At 38.2% G+C, this 26210-nt stretch overlaps 1 protein-coding gene across 1 annotated transcript in view; it reads left to right on the plus strand.

Annotated features, from left to right (window-relative positions):
- The window catches only part of plxna1b (plexin A1b), a 144519-nt gene extending 119753 nt beyond the window's left edge, over positions 1 to 24766 (plus strand). The window contains exons 17-32 of the mRNA XM_059497742.1: positions 2387 to 2480; positions 3111 to 3344; positions 5084 to 5227; positions 6925 to 7159; positions 9371 to 9513; positions 9595 to 9851; positions 12489 to 12555; positions 16316 to 16462; positions 17123 to 17282; positions 17443 to 17546; positions 18488 to 18584; positions 19830 to 20020; positions 21941 to 22110; positions 22188 to 22400; positions 22834 to 22984; positions 23069 to 24766. Coding sequence (XP_059353725.1) covers positions 2387 to 2480; positions 3111 to 3344; positions 5084 to 5227; positions 6925 to 7159; positions 9371 to 9513; positions 9595 to 9851; positions 12489 to 12555; positions 16316 to 16462; positions 17123 to 17282; positions 17443 to 17546; positions 18488 to 18584; positions 19830 to 20020; positions 21941 to 22110; positions 22188 to 22400; positions 22834 to 22984; positions 23069 to 23164 — 2503 coding nt within the window. The 3' untranslated portion in view covers positions 23165 to 24766. The remainder of the gene's footprint in view (positions 1 to 2386; positions 2481 to 3110; positions 3345 to 5083; positions 5228 to 6924; positions 7160 to 9370; positions 9514 to 9594; positions 9852 to 12488; positions 12556 to 16315; positions 16463 to 17122; positions 17283 to 17442; positions 17547 to 18487; positions 18585 to 19829; positions 20021 to 21940; positions 22111 to 22187; positions 22401 to 22833; positions 22985 to 23068) is intronic.
- The last annotated feature ends 1444 nt before the right edge of the window (positions 24767 to 26210 follow it).

Here is a 26210-nt window from a genome sequence, read left to right on the forward strand (position 1 = left end):
CATCACAGTCTGCAGACACATGCAAACAGACTCTGAGAGAGAGAGACCTGAGTGATAAGAGAGAGAGACAGAGAGAGAGAGATATGAGTGATGAGAGAGAGAGAGAGAGAGAGAGACATGAGAGCGAGAGAGAGAGAGAGACCTGAGTGATGAGAGAGAGACATGAGAGAGAGAGAGAGAGAGACCTGAGTGATGAGAGAGAGAGAGACAGAGAGAGAGAGATATGAGTGATGAGAGAGAGAGAGAGAGAGAGAGACAGAGAGAGAGAGAGATATGAGTGATGAGAGAGAGACATGAGAGCGAGAGACATGAGTGATGAGAGAGAGAGAGACCTGAGTGATGAGAGAGAGACATGAGAGAGAGAGAGAGACCTGAGTGATGAGAGAGAGAGAGAGAGAGACCTGAGTGATGAGAGAGAGAGACAGAGAGAGAGAGAGAGAGACCTGAGTGATGAGAGAGAGAGAGAGACCTGAGTGATGAGAGAGAGAGACCTGAGTGATGAGAGAGAGAGACAGAGAGAGAGAGAGAGAGAGAGAGACCTGAGTGATGAGAGAGAGAGACAGAGAGAGAGAGATATGAGTGATGAGAGAGAGAGAGAGAGAGAGAGAGACATGAGAGAGAGATACATGAGTGATGAGATAGAGAGAGAGAGACCTGAGTGATGAGAGAGAGACATGAGAGAGAGAGAGAGACCTGAGTGATGAGAGAGAGACATGAGAGAGAGAGAGAGAGAGAGAGAGAGAGACCTGAGTGATGAGAGAGAGAGAGAGAGAGAGAGAGAGAGAGAGAGAGATATGAGTGATGAGAGAGAGAGAGAGAGAGAGAGAGAGACAGAGAGAGAGAGAGATATGAGTGATGAGAGAGAGACATGAGAGCGAGAGACATGAGTGATGAGAGAGAGAGAGACCTGAGTGATGAGAGAGAGACATGAGAGAGAGAGAGAGACCTGAGTGATGAGAGAGAGAGAGAGAGAGACCTGAGTGATGAGAGAGAGAGACAGAGAGAGAGAGAGAGAGACCTGAGTGATGAGAGAGAGAGAGAGACCTGAGTGATGAGAGAGAGAGACCTGAGTGATGAGAGAGAGAGACAGAGAGAGAGAGAGAGAGAGAGAGAGAGACCTGAGTGATGAGAGAGAGAGACAGAGAGAGAGAGATATGAGTGATGAGAGAGAGAGAGAGAGAGAGAGAGAGAGAGACATGAGAGAGAGATACATGAGTGATGAGATAGAGAGAGAGAGACCTGAGTGATGAGAGAGAGACATGAGAGAGAGAGAGAGACCTGAGTGATGAGAGAGAGACATGAGAGAGAGAGAGAGAGAGAGAGAGAGACCTGAGTGATGAGAGAGAGAGAGAGAGAGAGAGAGAGACCTGAGTGATGAGAGCGAGAGAGAGAGAGAGAGAGAGACCTGAGTGATGAGAGAGAGAGAGAGAGAGAGAGAGAGAGACAGAGAGAGAGAGAGAGACCTGAGTGATGAGAGAGAGAGACAGAGAGAGAGAGAGAGAGAGACATGAGAGCGAGAGACATGAGTGATGAGAGAGAGAGAGAGAGAGACCTGAGTGATGAGAGAGAGAGAGAGAGAGAGAGAGAGAGAGACCTGAGTGATGAGAGAGAGAGACCGAGAGAGAGAGAGAGAGAGAGAGACATGAGAGCGAGAGACATGAGTGATGAGAGAGAGAGAGAGAGAGACCTGAGTGATGAGAGAGAGAGACAGGTGTGAAGAGAGAGTTAAGGTTCATACTCCAGCGGTTTGCTTTATATATATATATATATGAAAGGCATTTTCATTGTATTTTCAAATGGTAATATGCACTACCAAATGTCAAAACTTTGGGGTCAGTAAGATTTTTTTTTTTTTACATTCTTAAATTCTCTTTCTCATTGAGGCTGCATTTTAAAAAAAAAAATCTAAAATATCATAAACATAAATTTTAAAATATTTTTGCAATTTAGAATAGCTGTTTTCTGTGTGAATCTCTGTTAAAGTGTAATTTATTTCTGTGATGCTCCGCTGTATTTTCGTCATCATTCCTCCAGTCTTCAGTGTCACATGATCTTCAGAAATCATGAAAATATACTGATTTGCTGCTCAAGAAACATTTCTGATTATTATCAATGATGAAAACAGTTGTGCTGCTGAATATAGGATTCATTTCTTAAAAAAAAAAAAAAAAAGACTAACCCCAAACTTTTGAATGGTGATGTACTTGTTTCTTCTCCTTTAACAGTTCAGTACACACTTTTGTTCAGTAGCTGTGTTTCAGGTTGTCTCCTCTGACTGAAGTGGCTTCAGAAGGAAAGACAGATGTTGTGTTGTGTGAGGTGATGGACGGTTTACAAGTTATTCATGTTTTCTAGATCTTTCCATTGCTGTTTTTCTCTCTGTTAGTGGAGGAACCCTGTTAACAGTGATTGGAAGCAACCTGGTCAGCGTCAGAGAGCCCAAGATGAGAGCGAAGTACGGCAGCGCCGGCTCAGTCAACGTACGTTTATCATCCTTATTCCTTCCTTTCTCTCTAGATTTATACCCAGTTGTTTAGCACTGGTTTAATATTATTAGAATGATTTCTGAAGGATCATGTGATGCTGAAAATTCAGCTGCGTGTCACAGAAATCAATTACAGTCTAACAGATATTCACATAGAAGACGGTTATTTTAAATTGTAATTACGTATCAGATTTTTACTGTATTTTTGATCTAATAAATGCATCCCTGATGAGCAGAAGACACTTCTCTTAAAAACATAAAAACCCTGAAACTTTTGATCGCTTCGGTCTAGACTAGTTTTATGTTGTTTGTAGTTCCCTCTGAGCTCTACAGCAGCAGGAACTGACAAACGAGTGTTCAACACAAGGCTTGTGTGCCTGCACATGTTTTTCTTTGCGTATGTGTGACATCGGATCACCTTTTCTCAGTTTAACCTTTAAAATGTCAACGGCTGACGGGATATAGAACATAAAATGTCTCTATAGAGCCCTGAGAAAGTCCCGCAGGGCGAATGTGACCTTTTCTTCTCCTTGACCTGGCTCTCGCTGCCTTTTTCCTCCTCCTCTCTGGCTCAGAAGCAGCGTTAGTGTCTTCAGTGATGTGTGATGTGTGCTGTCTCTCACAGAACTGCACTGTGCTCAATAACACGGTGATGGTGTGTCTGGTGCCGTCCGTGGCGGGGTCTGAGAGGGGTTTCTCAGAGGCGGGCAGCGGGCCGGATGAGATCGGGTTCATCATGGATAATGTTCAGACGCTGCTGGTGGTGAACGAGACTTTCAGCTTCTATCCAGACCCTGTATTTGAAGCCTTCAGCCCATCCATGCTGGAGCTCAAACCGGGATCTCCTCTCATCCTGAAGGTGAATCTCATCACACCTGCTGGGGCTGTTCTTCTGCATCTCTTTAGTTTTGTGTGTAATAATCCCCCTCAGAGCAACACTAGACCTGTAAGACCACCTGCATGTCTGCTGTTACATTTATACACAGTTTTTACAGTGATATTGGAGTGATTTTCCTCAAACATGTTATTAGTACCAGCGGAAAACCATAAAAAAAACTCAAATCTAAAACCATTCGTTACTTGACTGAAATAAATAAAATTAAAGAAAGTTTAGTTTGCTAGATGCAAAGAAATGTAGAAAAAGTAATAAAAACTATATCAACAATAAAAAAAATTCAGTAAAATATAAATAGTAGGAGAAACATTAATAAAAATAGAAATGTTTTCTTGACAGCTATCCTTAAAGAAATACAACATTTACTAAAACTGAAACCAGAAATAGAAAAAAAGGACAATATAAATAAAATAAGAAATAGAAATGTAAATTTATTTATTATATAATTACAAAAATAAATAATAAAATCACTAAAACTTTATCTAAAATCAATACAGAAAATCTAAAAATAAAAAAAAATTAAAATAATAGTATATTATACTAAAATAACATTACCAAATTACTATACGTGCATCCTAATTTGTGTGCATTTTGTGTTAAACCGGTGCAAGTAGTTTGTCTCAAAGCATTGCATTTTTGCTCCTAATTCTTCCAACACCCTTTGTGCTACAGACATGAATGAGTGATTAGATCATGAAGTGTTTTCACTTTTCTAAGCAAATACATTTTCACATGTCAGCTGGCAAAACCGAGACTTGAGGGAGGTACCGGAGACATTTCTAAAGATCATTCTGAATATCGTAGAACCTTTTAGAATTGGGCCACTAAGAAACCGCATAGCAACACCCTGGCAACCAATCCACCGAGACACATTTACTTAAGTCTAGTTCATTGAAATGCTTGTGTGGCATTGAGGTCCTGCCTCACTCATGCACAGCGTTAAATAATTTCCGAAAAATTACATGCATGGGATTATCTGCAATTCAATTTCCCATGCAATCCCCTCTGGGTAATGCGCAGTATGAGTTGAGTCTACATGTTAAATGGAGCCCTTCAGTAACACACGGCTCTAAATGAAGCATGCACATATTTATGCATGGTTCTGCCTCCAGGTTTTGCCTTCCCATAAGCCCCTTGGGCAGAGAGAGATAGTAAGTGCTGGGAATCTGGTTAAGCAATCGTGAGTTCAGACTGGATAGGAATCTAACCATTTTAGTTCATGGCAGTGTTATTTAAAATTATTAATGCAATTGTAGTATTTATTAATATTTTGAATTGGTTTTAATAGCATTTTTTATTTTATTTAGTATTTCCATCCATTTAACTTTGAGTAATTTTTAATATTTCTATCATAAAAACAATTGCTTTACTTTTAGTTCCATTTCAGTCATTTTAATACTTTGTTGTATTTAATTTACTTTAATTAACAACACTGGTTCATAGGATTAGATTCCACTTCAGATTCTGGTTCTTTTAAGATTTGTTTAAGATGCAAATGCTATGCACAAAATATTTCTGTTAATATATTTCAATGTTTTACCTAAACTTAAGAAACTACAGTTGCACAGACGGATTTGAAGACTTAAGCTTTAGTGAGTTGATAATCCGATTCAAAACCAAACTAAAGCTGATAGTTTGAGTAGAGTTTGAGACTCATTTAAAAGAGCAGACTCGTGAAAGTCCAACTACTGTGTGTGTTTCAGGGCAAGAATCTGATTCCTTCAGCTGCTGGTAACTACAGATTAAACTACACGGTTCTGATCGGTGACAAGCCGTGTGTGTTAACCGTGTCCGAGGCCCAGCTGATGTGTGAATCGCCAGACCTCTCCGGACAACATAAAGTCACTGTAAGTGTGTCATGCAATGATTGCCTTCTCCTCTTCTGATCTCCTTCCCACGACTATCACAGCGTCTCATCCTATGCCTCTTTCTCTCCTCCGTGTCTTTTGTTCTGCGTTTCAGCCGTGTTTCTCAGCATCAGATTACTGCTGGGAGTTTCTGTCGTGGCTCTCTGGGGTTTTGTGTTGTATTCATTTACACACAGTTTGCAAAGAATCTGAGACGCAGATCTGTATTTACATGTAGTCAGTTTCATCTTTTAATAGATGTCTTTATTTGCAGCACATGCATGTTCTATTATATTTTGTATGGCAGAGTTATTAAAACATCACTCCCATGTTTTTTCCCAAGCTGTCTGCTCTGTTTCTGTGTGAGAACGACAGAGACGCTGTGACCCATATGTTTGTCCTCGACCTATATATGGTGACCCATATCGATGCTGTGTGACAGCGAGAGACTGCTGTTTAGCTACTGCTTTACTCACAATATCAACCTTCACACTCACCCTTTTTAACTGTTTTAGCCGCCTTAAACCCAGTCAAGTTTGATCTACATCATTAAACTGATGGTTCAGTCAAAAAGTACAGTTCTGTCATCATTTACTAGCCTCAACTGCATCAATTCTTCTTCTTCTTCTGCTGAACACAAAAAGGAGATATTTTTTATGAAGGTATTTTTTTCATACTATGGAAGTCAATGGGGACCAGCCACTGTTTGGTTTCCAACACTATCACTTGTGTTGTCTAAAGATGCAGGTTTGTTTGAGAGATGTGGAATTATGGGATATATTTGGGTAGTGCTGTGTGAGGTGCATTCGCAATGGGACTGTAGGATGGATTATTTTAATCGCAACTGTTTTAAGAGCTCATTTTATATTTATGGATTCCCCTTACATACTCTTATAATGTGAGTTTAGGTTTCTTAAACCAAAAACAATCTTAGTTTATTTTTATGATCATTTTCCACCCTCCTGATGTTCACAATTAAATATGATGATGTTCCATATGTAAATGACCTGTGTTATGATTGGCTGAGATTTTGCATATGAATTCAGGAGCACCACCTCCTCATTTCATATGCGAAACACACTTTCTTTCATGCTTGCTTTTGCACTTTTTGCTCCTTTTTCTCTCTTTCCTTCTTTCATTCTCTTTTAAGACCGTCTAAAGATGCAGATTCACTTGAGAGATGTGGACTGTGATGATGGATGTGTGGATTGTGGGATCGATTGTTATTGTAGTCATAACTGTTTTAAGAGCTCATTTTATATTTTCTCTAGTTCTAGTCTACATTTATTGAACCAAAACAATTATAGTTAGTATCTTTATTTCCATTTTCCACCATCTTTGGCATTTACCCTAAAACAGGCTAGTGTTCCATATGTAAATGACCTCTCTTATGATTGGCTGAGTTTTTGCATATGAAATGAGGAGCAACCCTTCTGCTGAGTTATTGAAGCAGTGATTTTAATGAGCTCATGAAGGCTAACACTGATTTCTGAACTGTTTTTATTGTTTAGTTATAAGAACTGTTCTTTGTGGGCTTGCTTAATCAAACTCTGTTGTTTCATTGGAAAGAGAAAGTTCTTGTTTTCCATGCAGTGGCTGTTTTGACAGCTGTCAGTCATGGTGTGATATGATGTGTGACGCTCAGCGTGTGTGTGTGTGTGTGTATGTGTGTGTGTGTATGTGTGTGTGCTGTGCAGATCCTGGCCGGAGGTTTCCGATACTCTCCAGGAACTCTGCAGATCTACTCGGACAGTCTGCTGACGCTCCCCGCCATCATCGGGATCGGAGGAGGAGGAGGTCTTCTTCTGCTCGTCATCATCATCATCCTCATCGCTTACAAGCGTAAATCCCGTGACGCGGACCGGACGCTCAAGCGGCTGCAGCTGCAGATGCACAATCTGGAGTCCAGAGTCGCTCTGGAGTGCAAAGAGGGTAAAACATCACTGCATTCACTGACTCACTCTTTCATGCTTTGTTTTGCTTTTTTTTTAATCGGCTGCACTTTTTACTTTCACTCTTTCAATTTTTTTCACTCTTGTAATATCTTTCATGCTTTTTCTTCCTTTTGCACTCTTTTACACGTCTTTCTACCACTCCTTTGCCCCTTTGTTTTTCATTTGCTCTCTTGCACTTTATTTGCACTTTTAATGCTTCATTTTGCATGATTCATTTTCTTGCTATTTTTGTGCTTTCTTCCTAGTGCACTACTTTATTTTGTGCTTTCTTTTGCTCTTTTTGTTCTTTCTTTTCCTTTTCACCCTTGCACTTTTTCATGTTTTTTTCACTTTTTCATGTTTTATTTCTCTCTCTCTCTCTCTCTCTCTCTCTCTCTCTCTCTCTCTCTCTCTCTCTATTTTGATTACTCTTATACACTTGCACACTTTCTTTCACTTTGTACTTTCTTTGATGCTTTTTCATGCTATTTCAATTTCTTTTTTGCCATTTCTTTCATTCTTTCACATTTCCATTCGTTCATGTTTTTTGCACTTTTCCTTCCTTTCATGCTGTCATTCACTTTCTTTTGCTTTCTTTTTTCCGCTCTTGATCACATTCTCATTCTTGCTTTCAGACTTTTTCCTCTTTCTTTCTTTCTTTCTTTCTTTCTTTCTTTCTTTCTTTCTTTCTTTCTTTCTTTCTTTCTTTCTTTCCTTCTTTCCTTCTTTCTTTCTTTCTTTCTTTCCCTCTTTCTTTCTTTCTTTCTTTCTTGTATTCATTCACATTTTTTGTTGGTTCTTTGTCTGTTCCTTTGTTCTCTTTCATTAATTTGTTTGTTCTCTCCATCTCATCACTCTCCTTCAATATCTTTCAATTGTTTACAATTGGTTTTCCTGGTTTAATTTGATCGTCCTCTTCCGTTTGCTCATCTCTCTCTGATTGGCTTTGTTTTCGGTGGTCTCCTGTTAGCGATGACCTCATGATGCTCACATCATTTATCACACGCACCGAACGCCCGTCTCATTCCCGCCGCGGTCACGAGGGTGAGACGAGCCGCCCATTATCTGTCTCTGTCGGGCCCGAGGTGACGACCTTGTCTGTCTCCAGACACGGAGAGAGGGATGAGGACAGGGAAGAGAGGATAAAAGAGATGGATAGCAGGAGGTGAGAGTGACAGGTCACTGATAAGTGATGAGACGTCCTCCAGGATGAATAAAAAGAGGCAATAAATAACCACAACATCCAGATTGATCAGGTCAGTGGCAGCAGTAGCAGACCGGATCAGAAGTTTGGGAACAAAAGCACATATTTCTGATATTCCATATAGCTTTATAAAAGGAGCGGAGCAGAGACCGCGTTAGGACCATGTGCTAGAAGTGCAGGTGTCATCAGACCATTCATTTTAAAAGCCTTGTCAAATCAGAAAGCTCCAGTCTGATTGGTTGGCTTCATGCAGTTTCCAGGAATCAGTGCACACTGGTTTGTATCAGTCCATCAGGGGCAAAGTTACATTAACAATTTTTACAATTTGACTTCAGATGTTTGACAGATTTTGATTTTGACAAGTAGTGGTCAACCAACATGGATTGTTTGATTGCCAATACTGATACCTTAGAAAACAGAGTAAATTATGTTTATACAAAGACAATATATATATGAGATAGCACTATTTGATTTAATTATAGCAAATAACACTTTAACCAACAATGAAATATAACATAAATGCACTTGCTGAACATTAAAGCTTAATATAGCACTTGCATTTCTTTTGTAAATAATAATAAAACGAAGCTAATATACCGTTGACTTTCGTAGTTAACCAGTTTCGTCTAATAAGTGATTAGTGAACTGATGAAGACGGACAATCATGTGCATCTCTTATTATCAGTCACTCGTTGGTAAAATGCTGATGATTTAAAAATACGCAAGATGTTTATGCTGAGGGTGTGTTACAGTATATGGTTGCTAGGGTATGCTGAGTGGTTGCTAGGGTGTTCTGGCTGTTTCCCGGGATGTTGCTATGTGGTTTTTAGGGTAATTTTTGAGCACACCACTACAGACTGAAATTCTGATAGAAGTTCACATTTTCTACAACTATATTCTTCCTCTTCTTAGAACCGTTCGTGGAGAATCTGGAGGTCTTGGCTTCTGCTCGGCGGTTTGCACAACACTGTGATTAATTCTTTCTCTTGGTCTCGGTGTTTCCAGCGTTTGCGGAGCTGCAGACTGATATCCATGAGCTGACTCAGGATCTGGATGGAGCTGGAATCCCGTTCCTGGATTACCGCACCTACGCCATGAGAGTGCTTTTCCCTGGAATAGAGGACCATCCGGTGCTGAAGGAGATGGAGGTGAACGCTGGACACCTGTCAGATTTAATGCATTCGGCTGAACTGGACGAGATTTTGGAAGTGTTTCTCCGTCTCTCTCAGGTGCCGGCGAATGTGGAGAAGGCTCTGACTCTGTTTGGCCAGCTCTTGAATAAGAAGCACTTTCTGCTGACGTTCATCCGGACGCTAGAGGCCCAGCGCTCGTTCTCCATGCGCGACCGCGGGAACGTGGCGTCCCTCATCATGAGCGCCCTGCAGGGTGAGATGGAGTACGGCACCGGCGTCCTGAAACAGCTCCTGTCTGACCTCATCGACAAGAACCTGGAGAGCAAAAACCACCCCAAACTCCTGCTGCGAAGGTACTGCGTAATATGATGGCTGTTTTTTTCCCAATCGTTTGCATTTTTGCATGTGTTTTATAGATTTTTATACAATAGTTCAATAAACAAGAAGTTAGTTTAGACACAATATTTTCAATATCGTCTGTTATGCTCCGTTTTGCAAGGGAAAATATTTCCAATCAAATCCACAGCAGAACTGTTGTGCGTCTTTCGTTGCTGTAGGAATGCACTTTTTGCCCAAACAGAGCGAGTCAATAATTCAGTGCTTCATTCATAAAGAACGAATCAGCCGTTTGAATGAATCAGTTGAATGAATGACTAAACGACTCGCTCATTAAGACACTTGTGGTTTTAGTTTAATATTGAGAGTATCATAAAAAGAAAACATATTTCAATATTTAAAAAAAAAAGTAATGCCAGTTATGATCATTATTTATGCAATGTAAAATCAAAATATTTCTTTCTAAAGTTACTTTTTTTGTAATATCTATTTAGTTTAACAAAGTGACACATACAGTAATCTGTTTGATTAATCTGTGATCAGTCAGATGAAAATTATTCATTGCATGACAGCCCTAATATTAATCTTGCTTTCTGAAACAATTTAGCAAAATGAAATGAATTTATGCTTAAAACAAGAGAAAATATCTGCCAATGGGGTCCGAGAAATAAACTTAATTCAAATGGAATTAAAACAAATGGATTTTTCTGACTGAAATGAAAAACCATTTTCTGAAGTCTAATTGCTTAATGTTCACAAGTTCCCAGGGTGCACCTGGTTTAGTCACAGTGTTAATGGACGTGATGAAAGTGATGAGTTTGACTTCTAGGGGTCACATTTGCTCCTTCTCCATCCCTCCGTTTCTCGGTTTGCCCTTTCGCGTCTGTGACTCTGTTTCTGTCAGATAGTATTACACACCTGAGCACACCGTCGTTCCCCGCGGAGCGCCGGCGTGAGGAGGAGCGCTGTGGGAGATGAAGCTCCTGCAGGAGACGGGAGACTGAGGGGGAGCTGATGACTTTAGTGCTGTAATCTCTCCTTTCGCTCGTGTCTGTCTTCAACCAATATCACAGAAAAAACAAGTCAATGCTTTGTGAAATGGATTTTTGCATTTCAGTGTTTCATCTACCGGTACATCTCTTTGGCATCAGCTTTATTTGCAACAAATGTACAAAGAGGCATCCCCAGATCCATTTGGATGAATATGACCGTAGAATGTTACGATACAATAATATCATGGGACATTTTTCATTTACTCCAAAATTAAAAGGAAAAAAAATTGCATAAAGAAAAAGAAGCCTGTTTTTAGAACAATTGTGACCCTGGAGCACGTTGGAGGCTGAGTGAATAAGTTTCCATTGATGTTTGGTTTGTCAGGAGAGGACAATATTTGGATATATATTAGAATCTGAGGGTGCAAAACAAATCTGAATATTGAGAAAAGTTGACTTTAAATCACCACCTTTAAAGTTGTCCAAATTAAGTTCTTAATGCATATTACTAATCAAATTATTATTATTTGGTATAATAATATATTTTTGGTATAAAAGAAAAATCAATCATTTTGACCCAAACAATGTATTTTTTATATGCTTTACCATTACAGTAATGAAAAATGGTTTAATTGTCATGCAAGTAATATCACTATATTGTCTGAAAATGCAAAATAAAATAAAGTTTAGTTTCTTCAAACAAAAATTTTTGCATAATTTATTTATTGATTGATTATTATTTTAGTTATTTAATCCATGTATTATAATTACTGCTACTACAACTACTACTAATGCCATATGTATTCATTCATTCATTTTAACTCATTTATAACTACTATTATTATTGCCAGACTGGTTTTGCAATATTTAGCAATACCTCAAAAATGATCGTTCTTTTCTGTCTGTACTGATCTCTTGTCTAGTTTGGTTTTAGATTATTTTTCCACTATAACTTCTCAGTTTCTGTTCCTCTCTCTCACCTGACAAACCTGACGATCAAATAAAAGTGAGCAGTCAAATCTCAATCCTTCACCCCTCCAGAAACGTTTCCAGAACAACAATCTCAGGTTTTTTTAAGAATTCCTCACAGCGTGTCGTTCACATCGCGCTCTCGTGCCTTATCGTGTTCCTCTGCATCGGTCTTAACGAGTTAATAATTCAGCAGAGATGGTAAAAACAAACATATTTCACCAGATTCCTCGTCTGCGCCTCCTCTCGCACGCCGTGAGCAGATTAGCACTAATAAGGTCCGTTAATTACCAAGCCGTGTAATTAGCCTCATTCCGAGGGACTTGTTTTTGGAGGGTTGTCATTGTGCGCCAGGTTTCTATTTAATAACAGAAGATACAGAATATTTTTAATTGGTGTTTTCTTAATGAAGTTTAATGCTTTGCTTTGCGAGGGAAGAGAGCAGTGCTTTGGTTTGTTGTTAATGTGAAATTATTAGCATGTTTGCTTTGCGCTCGGGTCCTTTGAAGCTTTGAAGGAATAATGCGGCCGCGACACTTTGATGTCAAATGAGTTTAATTCAACAACTTGAGGAATCGGGGAATGAAGAAGCCTTCAAAGCATCTCTCTCTGCTCTTAAAGGTTACCTCAGGGACTCCGACACCCAAGTAAATAAATCCTTGACATTTATTTTTTACTCTGTTTCCCCCTCAGGACTGAATCCGTGGCTGAGAAGATGCTAACAAACTGGTTTACTTTCCTCCTCTACAAGTTTCTGAAGGTGAGTGGAAGGAACTGGATGACTGTTTCCATGTATCTTAAGTGATGTTACTCATTTTATGGATTTCCTGCTTACAAAAAAGAGCTTTGCTGGTCTTCCACTGGTCTGGTTTACTGGTTTAAAAGGGCTTTTGTCACATGTTTTATTTGGTATGTTTGACAAAATAATATTTATGCAATTTCAATGCATTTATTTGCATGTATACTTTTATGCACTATTTTATTCAGCGACGTTGCATTCAATAGAGCAAAAGTGAAGACATTTATAATGATACAAAAGTTGTTACTATGTTACTATTTCTAAAGAAACTAAAATGTCTCGGTTTCCACAAGATTATTGGGCGGCACAGTTGTTTTCAACACTGATAATAATCAGAAATGTTTCTTGAGCAGTAAATCATCATATTATTCTGATTTCTGAAGATCATGTGACACTGAAGACTGGAGGAATGATGCTGAAAATACAGCGGAGCATCACAGAAATAAATTACAGTGTAATTTATATTCACATAGAAAACAGCTATTTTGAATTGCAATAATATTTCATAATTTTCCTGTTTTTACTGTATTTCTGATTTAATAGGTGCAGCCCTGGGAAGAGACTTCTTTCAAAAACATTTAAAAAGTCTTACTAACCCCAAACTTTTCAATGATATTGTATGTTTGTTTGAAAATGAGGTTTAGTCTTAAATCTAGTTTCTTTTTAGTTTTGATATTTGCATCAACTTTTAGTTTTATCAACTAAAATTATTCTTAAAGTAAAGTAAAATGACCTAAAACAAATGAGTATGATGCTACAAAATGTCAAGGAAGTTTTCATCCACAGACAAAACGTTGACGGATATCAGTAAACCACATTTTTCTCTTTACAGGATCACGAGTGATTTAATAAATGCAGCGGTGTTCGATTGCATATTTAAGGTCCAGACACTCTCTGTGCATGATGATGTTGGCGTTGAATTACGGTTTCACCTTGAGTTTGTTTATTGAAATTCAGATGTACCTCATCATTCCCGCAGGGGAAGTTCATTCATTATTACAATCTTTAAGAACCTGCATTAACATGAAGCACTTCCATAAACACACCGGGTGAGGGGCGTTGTGTGTGTGTGTGTGTGTGTGTCGTCTCCTGCTGCTCATTAACAGCTGTGTGTTTAATTATCCTCTGTGCTAATGAGCCCAGCGTGGCATATGGATGGGCCGCACCATCCCGCTACGGATCCCAGTGAGGGACACGAGACACAACAAAGCTCCAGCAGGAGTCACACATGGCTGTTTGTCGATCAGTGTTTTCACCTTAGTCTTATACGGTTTAATTACTCTGAGTAATTAGCCATGAGCCTCAAAGAAGCGTCTTTTTTGTGATGCATTTCACTTTAATAGTGTGGCATATTTTCAAACTGGCTCATGACCACACCCCCTTCTGCCATTGGTCAGTTAATACATTAGATCCGCCCACACACTCTCACCATTGGTTGAATCAGCTGTGTGAATGTTTTGAAAGCAGCCTCACACTTTTTGCCATCAGCATATTAAGACACAAGAAGGTTTTTTTTAACCATTATAAAAACACAAAATTTGATTTCATAAAGCACTGATTTTGTGGTGTTTTGCACTTTCATTTGGGCACATTTGCATCAGACAACAGAGACACAGACGGGACCGATAGAAGGAAGATGATGATCACATTAGTGAGACGGAGACGAGAAGAGCAGCAGTTGTGAATGATGAAAGCCATAGAATGTGTGTAGGAGGAAGAGACTGAGCCAAACGTGGAGAGAGAGGCGTGTGATTGGCTGTTTGACACGTGTCACGCTCTGAAGTGTTTCTCCAGCTCTCTCCTCCACAGTCATTAGCCTTCTGTTAACCCTTCATCGCTCGTCTGTTCGCCTCGGGTCTGTTCACGCGGCCCGCCGCTCACTTCCACGTCTAAACAGCAGCTTTTACACGCCTGGTGCTCCTGGGAGGCGCAGCAGTTCTCGCTGCTTTGTCTGATTTATTTTTGTAGGAGTTGTACATTAGATCTTCAAGATATTGCTGAGGCAATAATCTCATGTCTAAACTTGTATTTTCACTCCCGTTTAAGCACTGAAGCTGTGGGTTACACTGTAAGTGACCGAAAAGGTACAGTCTGTTTTGATTAATTTAAAATAATGATTTATTTATAATCGAATTTTAGATAAATAATACCATCATTTTTATGTATAATTTATAATAATTTATCATTTTAATAATTTGATTTATTAATGTCTAATTTAATAATTTGTTTTAAATAACTACATTTCACAAGTAAATGGAATGAAATTAAAATATTTGAACTAAAACGGATAAATCCCTCACAATGCTATAGCTTGCAAATCACATTTTGGTCATGCAACCTTCATCAGGCATTTGAAATAAAATCCTTTCTTTTCCAACTGAAATCCATTGTCATGCAGTGACATTTACTTTGCATGGTTTATTTTAGATCAGTGAAATAGTAATGGAAAAATTATTTAGCATAATGCCTGCACACATTTGTGATTAGAAACTAAATATGAAGACTGAAAACATCTTTGTTATTGAAATATATAATGAAATGGATCAAATAGGGACTTTTATTATCAGTGAAATGGGTGAAAGAGAAGTGGCTGGAGTAGATGTGCAACGCATGGAAAAAAAAAAAAACAATATGTGACTTGTCTGTTTTGCACTCATTTCATGTTATGGAGTGCTTTAAAATGGCTAGAATGAAAGTGAAAGGGGCGAGCAAAAATATATCCACAATCATCGGGCAAAGTGGAGAAAATGACCACAAATGGCAAAATTGGAAGAATGGATGCTGCAGACACAGTTATCCAATGGTGCAAAACTTTTCGATCACAGTTATGGTGACACTTTAGTTATAATGGCCCCTAAGACCAGAGAATGATGTCATTTGGGACGCGTCTTCAGATTGTCCTGCTGTCCACATTGTGTTTGAGGGTAATATGCCCGTTTTAAACATTTAGTCTGCCCAAATCTGACAACTGTCATAAATGAAAATTTTTAGGGACCGTTTTCACAGGGACCGTTCACCCAAAAATGGAAATTCTGTCATCATTTATCTCACCTTCAAGTCATTCTAAAGTTTATAACCAAACAGTTGCTGCTAGCCAATGAGTTCCATACTATCTTGTTCCACAATGTGGAAGTTAATGAGGAACAAAAACTGTCTGGTTAGCCACATTTTTCAAAATATCTTCTTTTATGTTTAACAGAAGAAAGAAGATTTGGATCACCTTAAGAGTGAGATTAAATGAGGACAGAATTTTCATTTTTGGGCGAACTGTCCCTTTAACTATGGAAAAGTTCATTAGGAAAAATCTTTTCCAAATGAAGGTTTGAAACGTTTTCAGGCACATTTAGTTATTTTCACATGAAGTAACTCTTATTATAATACCACCTTGAATTCTCACAAAATATAAAAATCACGTTGTGTGCGTCCCATGATCTATTGATATCACTACTGTGTGAAACTCAAAATGCCGCCTTCCAGGGATAAAATGGAGAAAATGAAGGATTCATTTCCCCCAAACAGCCCTGATTTCGAATCTAAAGCATGAATTGGCTTGTCACAGCTCCTCCTAGAGTCAGACGGGTGTGTGTGCATGAGTTATGGGTGAGATGTTTTAGGACATGAAAATCACCACACTTTTGGCTATATAAATATACAAGTGCTTCCATTGAGTGTGTGTTTGCGTGTTATTCTGAGGTCTAATCTCACTCTGTTATCTGTTCAGGAGTGTGCAGGTGAGCCTCTCTTCATGCTGTATTGTGCTATAAAGCAGCAGATGGAAAAAGGGCCAATAGACGCCATCACCGGAGAGGCCAGATACTCGCTCAGTGAGGACAAACTCATCCGACAACAGATCGACTACAAAACACTGGTCAGTGCTGACTCAAAGTCAACCAGAAACGGCTCTGAATGAGTCACAAAAAAAACTAATCTTTTTATTGCATTTTTTCATAGTTGTCTGTATTATATGGAGGCCTACAACTGTGACTTTATCTCACAATTCTAACTTTTTTGTCTCGCAGTTATTTACATCTGGCTTTTTTATCTTCTTGCTATTCTGACTTTTTTTGTGTGATGTGAACTCATAATTCTGACTTCTTTCTGTGCTATTCTGACCTTTTTCACAATTCTGTCGTCTTTTCTCAGAATTGCGTGATCTAAACTTGCAATTCTGACTTTTTAATTTTGCTCTTCTGACTTTTCTCACAATTATGACTTCTTTTCTCTGAAAAGTGACTCACAGTTGCAGGTTATAAAGTCATCAATTCTGTTAGAATAAAGACCATTTTCTTACAATTGGGAGCTCAGTTATGAGAAACAACAGACAATTGCGAGATGTAAACCCCCAGTTGTGAGAAAAAAGTCAGAATTGAGAGATAAGCCACATTTTATTCAGCATCAGAATCAAGTCCTTATAATATTGCATGTTATACGTGTTAAAGACTGTAATTTTTATTCAGCTGTTCTAGAATGGATTTGTTTCGGTGGGAGGATGTTTTAATACTCCTAAATGTGTTTCCCTGGTTTGCAGACGCTACACTGCATTAACCCAGAGAATGAGCATGCAGCCGAGGTCACCGTTAAGTGCCTGAACTGCGACACCATCACACAGGTCAAAGAGAAGCTGCTGGACGCCGTCTTCAAAGGCACTCCATACTCACAGCGGCCCAAAGTGGGAGACATGGACCTCGGTACGACAATAATGAATATATTTGGTTACAGTGTGGTCTACCAGCTTGAGCAAGATGTTTGACCTTAACCCCACCAGCTGGACGTCCAGCAAATGACCACACTTGACATTTGTCGAAACGGTCTAGACGGCTGATTTTGAAGTGTGTGTTCTCTGCTCAGAGTGGCGTCAGGGGCGCATGGCTCGTATCATCCTCCAGGACGAGGACGTCACCACGAAGATCGACAACGACTGGAAGCGTCTCAACACGCTGGCACACTATCAGGTAACCGCAGTGGCCTCGCAGCATCCTCCGCCTGGTTACTATGGCAACACCTCTACACCCCGCTGCCCAGTAACCATGGCAACCCCTCAGCAAGTTACTAGGTAACATTTGAAGTATTTTAACACGTAGCGCATGAACAGGTAACCATAGCAACAATTTACAAAACATAACCACAGAAGCAGTGTTGGTCAGCAGAGATGCATTGAGAGCGATATATTCATTGTTATCAGTGCATCTCTACTGACCAACACTGCTTCTGTGGGATGGCTGTGTTCACCGTGTGTTACATGTTTACACACATACACACTGAAGCTAGCTGTTATGCATATGTGTGCATACAAAAAATTACAATTACTATTACAAAATTAAAATAGTTTATGTAGAATTCGATTGACAACTGATATGATGAACGGATATTAAATTAATATTATGTATTAGTTATAAATGTGTTCAAAAAAAGTTCTAATTTTTAGTTAATCTTAAATATACAAGTTTACACACAATTGTAATTATACAAATAAAATTGTACATGTTCGTTCATTGAAACTTAGTCATACAGTATAGAATTTATTTAGAATTTACAGTAATGATACTGTAATAATAATCAAATAACTGATCATCAATATTGTAATTCTGAGCTGACACAAACCTCTAGAAGTTAGAATCTAGAATTTGACGTGTTTGACAAGTTTACATTGAGCCATTTTACATTTACATCAGATAGATATTAGAGAATTAATGGCTAATAACTGATATGGTGATCAAAATCATTAGTCAGCAAAGTTAGAGAATTTAGTTAACTAAGAAAAATTAGTTTTATATTATAGAATTTTCATGAAAACCGGTTTTCAGATTGATGGCCATAATTAAAAATGCTGATCTGGTCGGATTCTGATTGTCTCCTGTATTTGTGTCAATCTGTCTCTCTCTCTGTCGTCTAGGTAACAGACGGGTCAGCGATTGCATTGGTTGCCAAGCAGAACTCCGCCTACAACATCTCCAACTCCTCAACGTTCACCAAATCCCTCAGCAGATACGGTGAGAGAGAGAGAGAGAGAGAGAGAGAGAGTAAGAGAGAGAGAGAGAGAGCTCTGTGATGTTCAGAGTCACACGACGGTGCAGTATAAAATCAGAGAATGAAATAATGTTTCCCAGTGGATCAAACATGGCCTTCTATTGCCTAGTGTACAGCTTTTATTTATTTATTTATTTATTTATTTATTTATAAATACAGTATGTTCAGTTATGTACATTTTCTTATGTGCTTTTGTCATTTTTGTTAGATTAGTTTTTAAAAATACATTTCTGTTTTGGATTTATTTTTATTCATTTATTTTTATTAATGTTATCAAATGATATATTGTGATTAATCGCATCCAAAATAAGTTTTTGTTCAAGTAATATATGAGTGTGTATTGTGTATATTTATTATGTATATATGTATAAATACACAAACATGCATGCATGCATATATTTAAGAAAAATATGCTATGTTTTTGTATTAAATATATTTATATATAATATAAATATATACATGTAAATATAAAAAATATATATACTGTGTGTGTGTGTGTGTGTGTATTTATATAAAAAAATAAATATACACAGTACACACACATATATTACTTGAACAAAAACTTTTATTTTGGACGCGATTAATCGTTTACCAGCACAAATTTTTAGATATAGTTTTAGTAATTTTAGTGCTTAATTATTTCAGTTGATTGCCAAGTCAATGTTCCATTGACAGCATAACAAATTGTAATTAATCGGCATACTGTAAATGTTAACATCTGATAGTTTGTATACAAAAAATGAAAAACTGTTTAAGTCCACACATTTAAAAAAAAAACAGGCAGTATACAGAATAAAGCCAAGCATAGCCTTTCTATCTGTCTTTTTTGTTCTGTATATTTCTCTTTTTTTCTGCTGAAGTTATGTTTGTGGTGTTCTTGTGTATCCTAATGCAAAGTGGTATGATGAACCTCAGACAGAAAGGAAAGCATGGATATGAAATCCAGAATCTGTGTTTGACAGTGAGGGAGGAACAGAGAGAAAAGACGGTTATGATACATGACTAGGTTTTTATCACTAGATAATACAATCTCTGAGTTCGGACTGTGTCGCTCCCCATGAATTTGACCATTTATCATTTAAAATGTTTTATAATTTAGAACCGCTCTGTTGTCTTCAGTTTTACAGTTTGTTTGCATATTTTCCCCCAAAATGTCTCGCCTACCAAACACCAGCTGACCGAGCGAGCCGTCGTGTTTGTGTCCACAGAGAGCATGCTGAGGACGGCCAGCAGTCCGGACAGCCTTCGCTCACGGACGCCCATGATCACGCCAGACCTGGAGAGCGGCACCAAACTCTGGCACCTGGTGAAGAACCACGACCATCCGGACCAGAGGGAGGGCGACCGCGGCAGCAAGATGGTCTCTGAGATCTACCTGACGCGTCTGCTGGCCACCAAGGTAAGGAGAGGTGTATTACACACCTGCACCTTGAGTTATGAAGGTACCTTGAAAAACTTGCATGCATTGCATACTTAATTTGTAAAATACTTTCTGAAAAGGAGATTAAGCTTGTTTAAAATAATACATAACTGTTGAAAACCGTGGTTTGATAATACGTCTCATTCTGCAAATTAAAAGGTAGAGTCAGGCGCGGTGCATTGTGGGACGGTGCATTGTGGGATACAGTGCCTTGTGCATGTGCTCTTTTGCATACAGCAGATGTAGACTATCTAGAGTACCTACTGCGTACTACATCTAAATAGCATGAAGTATGCCATTGGGAATATACTCACAATCATTTAGTAGCATTTACACACTAATATAGTATTTATATATGGTATATATTATATATAGTATAATACATTTTTTCTATTTTCAGTTAAGTTCAGTTATTTTTGTGTAAGTTCTTAGTTAGTTTAGTTAAGTGTTTCTTATTTATCTTATTTTATTGGTTTATGCATTAAAGGAGAATTTCTGTTCAGCTTTAATGTATTTTTATTTTTTATTTTTAGTAATTTTAGTACACTTGTTATTTGGTAATGTATTTCAGTTAGTTGCCATTTCTAATTTTCTATTTTATTTTAGCTTTTTATCTTATATTTATTGTATTTTATTTTTAGCTTTATTAAATTTTTTAATATTTTAAATTTTAGTTAACAATATTAACACTGCATTCTTTCTTCATTGTCCTGATGTATTTCTCAGGCAGGAGTGTTTAGTACGAGTACGTTGAAATCTGTCGCTAATATTCCTCGTCTTGACAAACACACACTGGAACTAATTGGCTCACTTTTGAAGCACGTGTCTGATTTTCTTCGCTGATGTCCTCAGACAGTTAGTGTTGACCTTTGTGTGTGAATGACTAGTTGCTCATTAACATTTACCAGTGCTCCCACTCTCATGGAGAACTGTATCTTAATTAGACCAGTGACCTTTGCTTATTGAGCGGTTTGGGAAAAACTGTCTCTTTATCCGTCCTGTGCTCTGTCTCCGTCTGACACTACACAGATATCTGGGCTCAAACCTGCTGCATTTCCCTGCAGCTCTGTAGTGTTCATGTGACGAACACGTGCATCTGAACCCACAGCAGCTCCAATCACTGATTCTTCAATAAAAATGACTCAATTTTACTGTATTATGTAACAGTGTCAGTACAAGGGCATCTTACACTGTTTTAATGCGTGGTGTTTTTGTCTAGTTTTCCATGATAAATATCTAAACATTCTTAAGTCAAGACACAAGGAAAACCATAAGATATTAGTTCTTGCTTTCTGAAAAATACATTGAGTTTAGGCTTAAACCAAGAAAATGATCTGCCACAAAAATATACTTCAAATAGGAAACAGGTTTATTTTTCTAACCTCATTGGCAGTTATTGTTACTCATTTTAAGCATAAACTTGCTTATTTTGATGCCTATTATTTAATTTTTTTATTTAGAAAATGTTATTGTATGTCATTTTGTTTAAGTAAATGTATCTTGGTGTAAGATTGTTTAGATATTTGTACTGCAAAACAAAACAAAAATACGAAGCAAGAAAATCATTTTTCGCAGTGTATATTTACAGTATTTTTTTCTGCTTGCAATATAAAATTAAGCTACTTGGAGGACATTGCAATGATTTTGCCTTTTATATCTGACTAAGTTTCTTAAATAAAAAGTTTTGCATTATATTAAATATAGCATCTCTGATGTACACCTGTACCTCAGTAGCAAAGGTAGTTGAGCTGCTAAGTTTGATTCATTTACAGAAAATAGTTCAGATGTTCTGTTTGCATGAATCAGTTCATCATTTAGTTTTTTGCTGTAAATATTTCTGTTCATTATGCCTTGGTTTCTGTTCAAACATGCCTTGATTGACTGACTCGTCTCTCACAGGGGACACTGCAGAAGTTTGTAGACGACCTGTTTGAGACCATCTTCAGTACAGCCCACCGGGGCAGCGCGCTTCCTCTGGCCATCAAATACATGTTTGACTTCTTAGACGAGCAGGCGGACAGACACATGATATCAGACCCTGACGTCAGACACACGTGGAAGAGCAACTGGTGAGTCTGTGTGTCTTGATGAGGAGCTACAGCTCTTCATCTCTTGGTGTTTGAACGCCGTTCCTCTTTGTCTGCAGCTTGCCGTTGAGGTTCTGGGTGAACGTGATCAAGAACCCTCAGTTTGTGTTCGACATACATAAGAACAGCATTACAGACGCGTGTCTGTCCGTCGTGGCTCAGACCTTCATGGACTCCTGCTCCACATCAGAACACAAGCTGGGCAAAGACTCGCCCTCCAACAAGCTGCTGTACGCTAAAGACATCCCCAACTACAAGAACTGGGTGGAGAGGTACGACTCTGAGAGCTTTCCTTTCACTGGATGCTTCTCGCTCTTTCGAAAGAAGAGTTTACCATCACAGTTTATTTCTGTGATGCTCCGCTGTATTTTCAGCATCATTCCTCCAGTCTTCAGTGTCACACGATCTTCAGAAATCATGAAAATATGTTGATTTACTGCTCAAGAAACATTTCTGATTATTATCAGTGTTGAAACACAGTTGTTCTGCACAAAATGTTTTTGTGAAATCTACCTTCCTGGTTCATTATTTATTGAAACCAAACTTCAAAATGGTTAATTCAGATGCCAGAAACAGTAGAAATGTACATACAGCAAGTGTGGAAGTGTAAAGGGTGTGTGAGTTAAAGCAGATGTCTGGATTGATATGTTTGACCTGCAGATGGCTGTTGAACTGCTAATGGATGGCTGTGTGTGTGTTGTGCAGGTATTACTCTGATATCTCGCGGATGCCTGCGATCAGTGATCAGGACATGAGCGCGTATCTGGCCGAACAGTCGCGTCTGCATTTGAATCAGTTCAACAGTATGAGCGCGCTGCACGAGATCTTCTCCTACATCACCAAATACAAGGACGAGGTGAGAAGCGAACACAGCTCAGGCCTCCGAACGCTCTCCGTCTGCTGTGTCTCTGAATTCACAGTGTTTTCTCGTTCTGTGTAGATCCTGTCGGCGCTGGAGAGAGATGAACAGTCGCGTCGTCAGAGACTGAGGGCTAAACTGGAGCAGGTGATCGACACCATGGCTCTCTCCAGCTGATCGGGACTGGAAACCTCCATGGGTGTTTTTACACCAGGACAAAACCACAACGCTGAATGTAGGTGGTGTAGATTTTGCATCGATGGTTTGTTGTTGAGTGCGGTGGATGTCTTCACACAATGCGGACAAAGACGCTCTTTCCTGTTTTGAAGAGACGATGAGGACGTCTGATGAAGTCATGTGACTTTGTCACAAGCCAACAGATCAAAGGACACTCTAATCTTATTGTGTTTACTCTGTTTATTATTTTGTACATATGTTATCCGCTCTCTCTGCCACTTGTGTTTCTGCTGAATTTGCACAGTTTACAGATTTAATGAGGACTGCCTCCATCTCATGAACTCACGGCCCATTTCGGGTCAGGAAACACAACGACGCGTCTGTTTTAACCTTCACATACAATAGTGTTGACGAAGGTGAATTTGACATTACACAAATGACAAAAAGAAGGAAAAAATAACAAAAAAATATGAAAAAAAATATTGTCCTGTGCCATGTTTCATTTGAATGTTGTTTAATGCTAAAAAAAGGATTGTGAAAGTAGGAATGTGCTCTTATTGTTTTACTATGGAAAAAATGATGACAGGAGGAATATTTCATCTGTTTTTTTTTTTAAGCAAAGCTTTAATTACTGAATCATCAGATGCTCCTCTTGATTTTAGATGCCGAATCAACTCGCTCAGATCATCTCAGCAGGTTCATTCTCTGAAGAAATCAGTACGTTTATTGAGACGGAGGCCGAGTGAATTGAGATGCATTTCTGCGGCGTGTCGATACGCTCGTTCATCAGGCCTTCAGCCTCCGTGCTCAGAAAAGAGAGCTGGGCTTTTGTTTTTAATGAGATGGTCCTGATTGATTTGGACTAGTCAATCGCTCTGCTTTCATTGATCACTTGAAGAGGAGACGTCACGTTTGTCAAACTGTTTGTTTTGATACATTTGTTTCCTCCTGAACCTGAGATTCGTCATTTATGAGCAGATGTTTTAGTGCCTCATGAAGTGGCATGAGCAGGTACGAAACCAACAACATTATCAGTGATGAAATATCATTCTGGTTTCTTTTACTATTTTATTTTATGTTCTCAATGAGTCTCTTCTGAAGTTTTTGGCCAGTTTCTTATTCTCTGAATCCTCAGATTCAACTTGAAGAGCTCATGAGATCAACATGTCTGTTAGATTCATCATATACTGCTCTATTACTATGACCAAATTAAACTCAAGCTGGTTTGCTTTTAGCATTTAACAACTGCAGTCTTTCTCTTCCAGGAAACCTGATTAATAATATTGATGATCTTGCTGTTTTGCTCCAATTAAATACAAGGAAATGGCTAAATAAAAGCTCTTAGCTGTTTTAGAGTATCATCCTAACCTCTCTTTTTAATTGAAAATATTTCAGCAAAGGAAAACTGAACTAATCAGGCCGTTTCTTTGGGTCTCTAATGCTTATTTTACCAAAATATCCAATTAAAGGCCTGTTCATACTATGAATGATGACAAAGGACAATAATATTACATATTCTCAAAGTGCACTTCTGATATGTGACCCTGGAGCACAAAAGCAGTTTTAAGTAGCACAGGTATATTTGTAGCAAAAGCCACAAAATATATATATATATATATATATGTATGTATATGTATGTATGTGTGAGTGTGTGTGTGTGTGTGTGTGTGTGTATATATGTATGTGTGTGTGTGTATATATATATATATGTATATGTTTTGTCATGGATTCTTCTTGTATGCCAAAAATCATTAGGAAATTAAGTAAAGATCATGTTCCATTAAGATATTTTGTAAATTTCCTACCATAAATATATTAAAACTTAATTTTGATTAGTAATATGCATTGCTAAGAACTTCATTTGGACAAATTTAAAAGCGATTTTCTCAATATTTAGATTTTATAATGTTTCCTCGTTATCTCCTACAAAACATGTGTCAACGGAAAGCTTATTTATTCAGCTTTCAGATTATATACAAATCTCAATTTTGAAACCTTGACACTTATGACTGGTTTGGTGGTCCAGGGTCACATATGTGAATGACATCGCAGTGCACATTTAAAAAGGAAGATTTTTTTTAACTGTCATGGTATTTATTGCTCATCAACAATGAAAAATTAATTGATCTGAAAGTGATTACAGTGATGCATTTCCTTTTAATGTAGACTGCTAAAACTATTGATTAAAGCCATCCCTCTTGGTGTGAACAAAGCCTCAAAACCAGTTTGATGGTTGTATTGTAACTAAAGGCAGGTAGTCAGGTCAGATCATCATCTGACATCATTAGTTTTTACCCAAACACAAAGAACAACTTTATATTAACACTGATGCTTTTTTTCCTGCTCAGCTGGTTTGTTTTGACAGATATTACAATCTAATCTACATAATTTTCATGCAATAACCCTGTGCTGTCAGTGTGTTGGTGCACGTCTACACTTTGCACAGTCAATCCTGTATTAGTTGATAAACTGATGAAGGTCGTGTTGGGGTTTTTGGTCAGTGTAACTGCAGTGGATGAGCCGTTAACTTTCTAATCAGTCTGCTTTAAAATGAGATCCAAACATCAGGATCTTCCTTCCACTTTTAAATTAGTTTCTTGACCAGAGAAGTGCTGTGGTCAGTTTGCTGGACTCACCGGTCATGTTCTGGACGTTTGGGTTGCAGTTCTTCCCAGGGACTTTCAATGTTTACAGTTACACCCAACTTTCAAATCACATGTAAAAAAAAAAAAAAGTTTTCATATTGTGTTTTAATTTATTTATATTTTGATCCTGTTGTTGTGTTTCTTAGATTGAAATGTGTCTAAACTGGTGCTGCTGGAGTTTTCTCTGCTCTCCTTTCATATGTTCCTGTGATGCTTTCATGAATCTGCAATAACTCAAGATCAGTATGAAGGTCCAGGATGATAACGCATTAATACTGTGGCACAGACACAGAAGGTCTCATGTCTAACCTCATTGCTTTTTTGCTTTGTTTCTTTCCAGTAATTTCTGAAAAATAATAATGAAGTATCTGTCCTTCAGTCCAGAAAAAAAAGATGAAGCA

This window comes from Carassius carassius, chromosome 17 (genome assembly GCF_963082965.1).
Source record: "Carassius carassius chromosome 17, fCarCar2.1, whole genome shotgun sequence".
Taxonomy (NCBI): domain Eukaryota; kingdom Metazoa; phylum Chordata; class Actinopteri; order Cypriniformes; family Cyprinidae; genus Carassius; species Carassius carassius.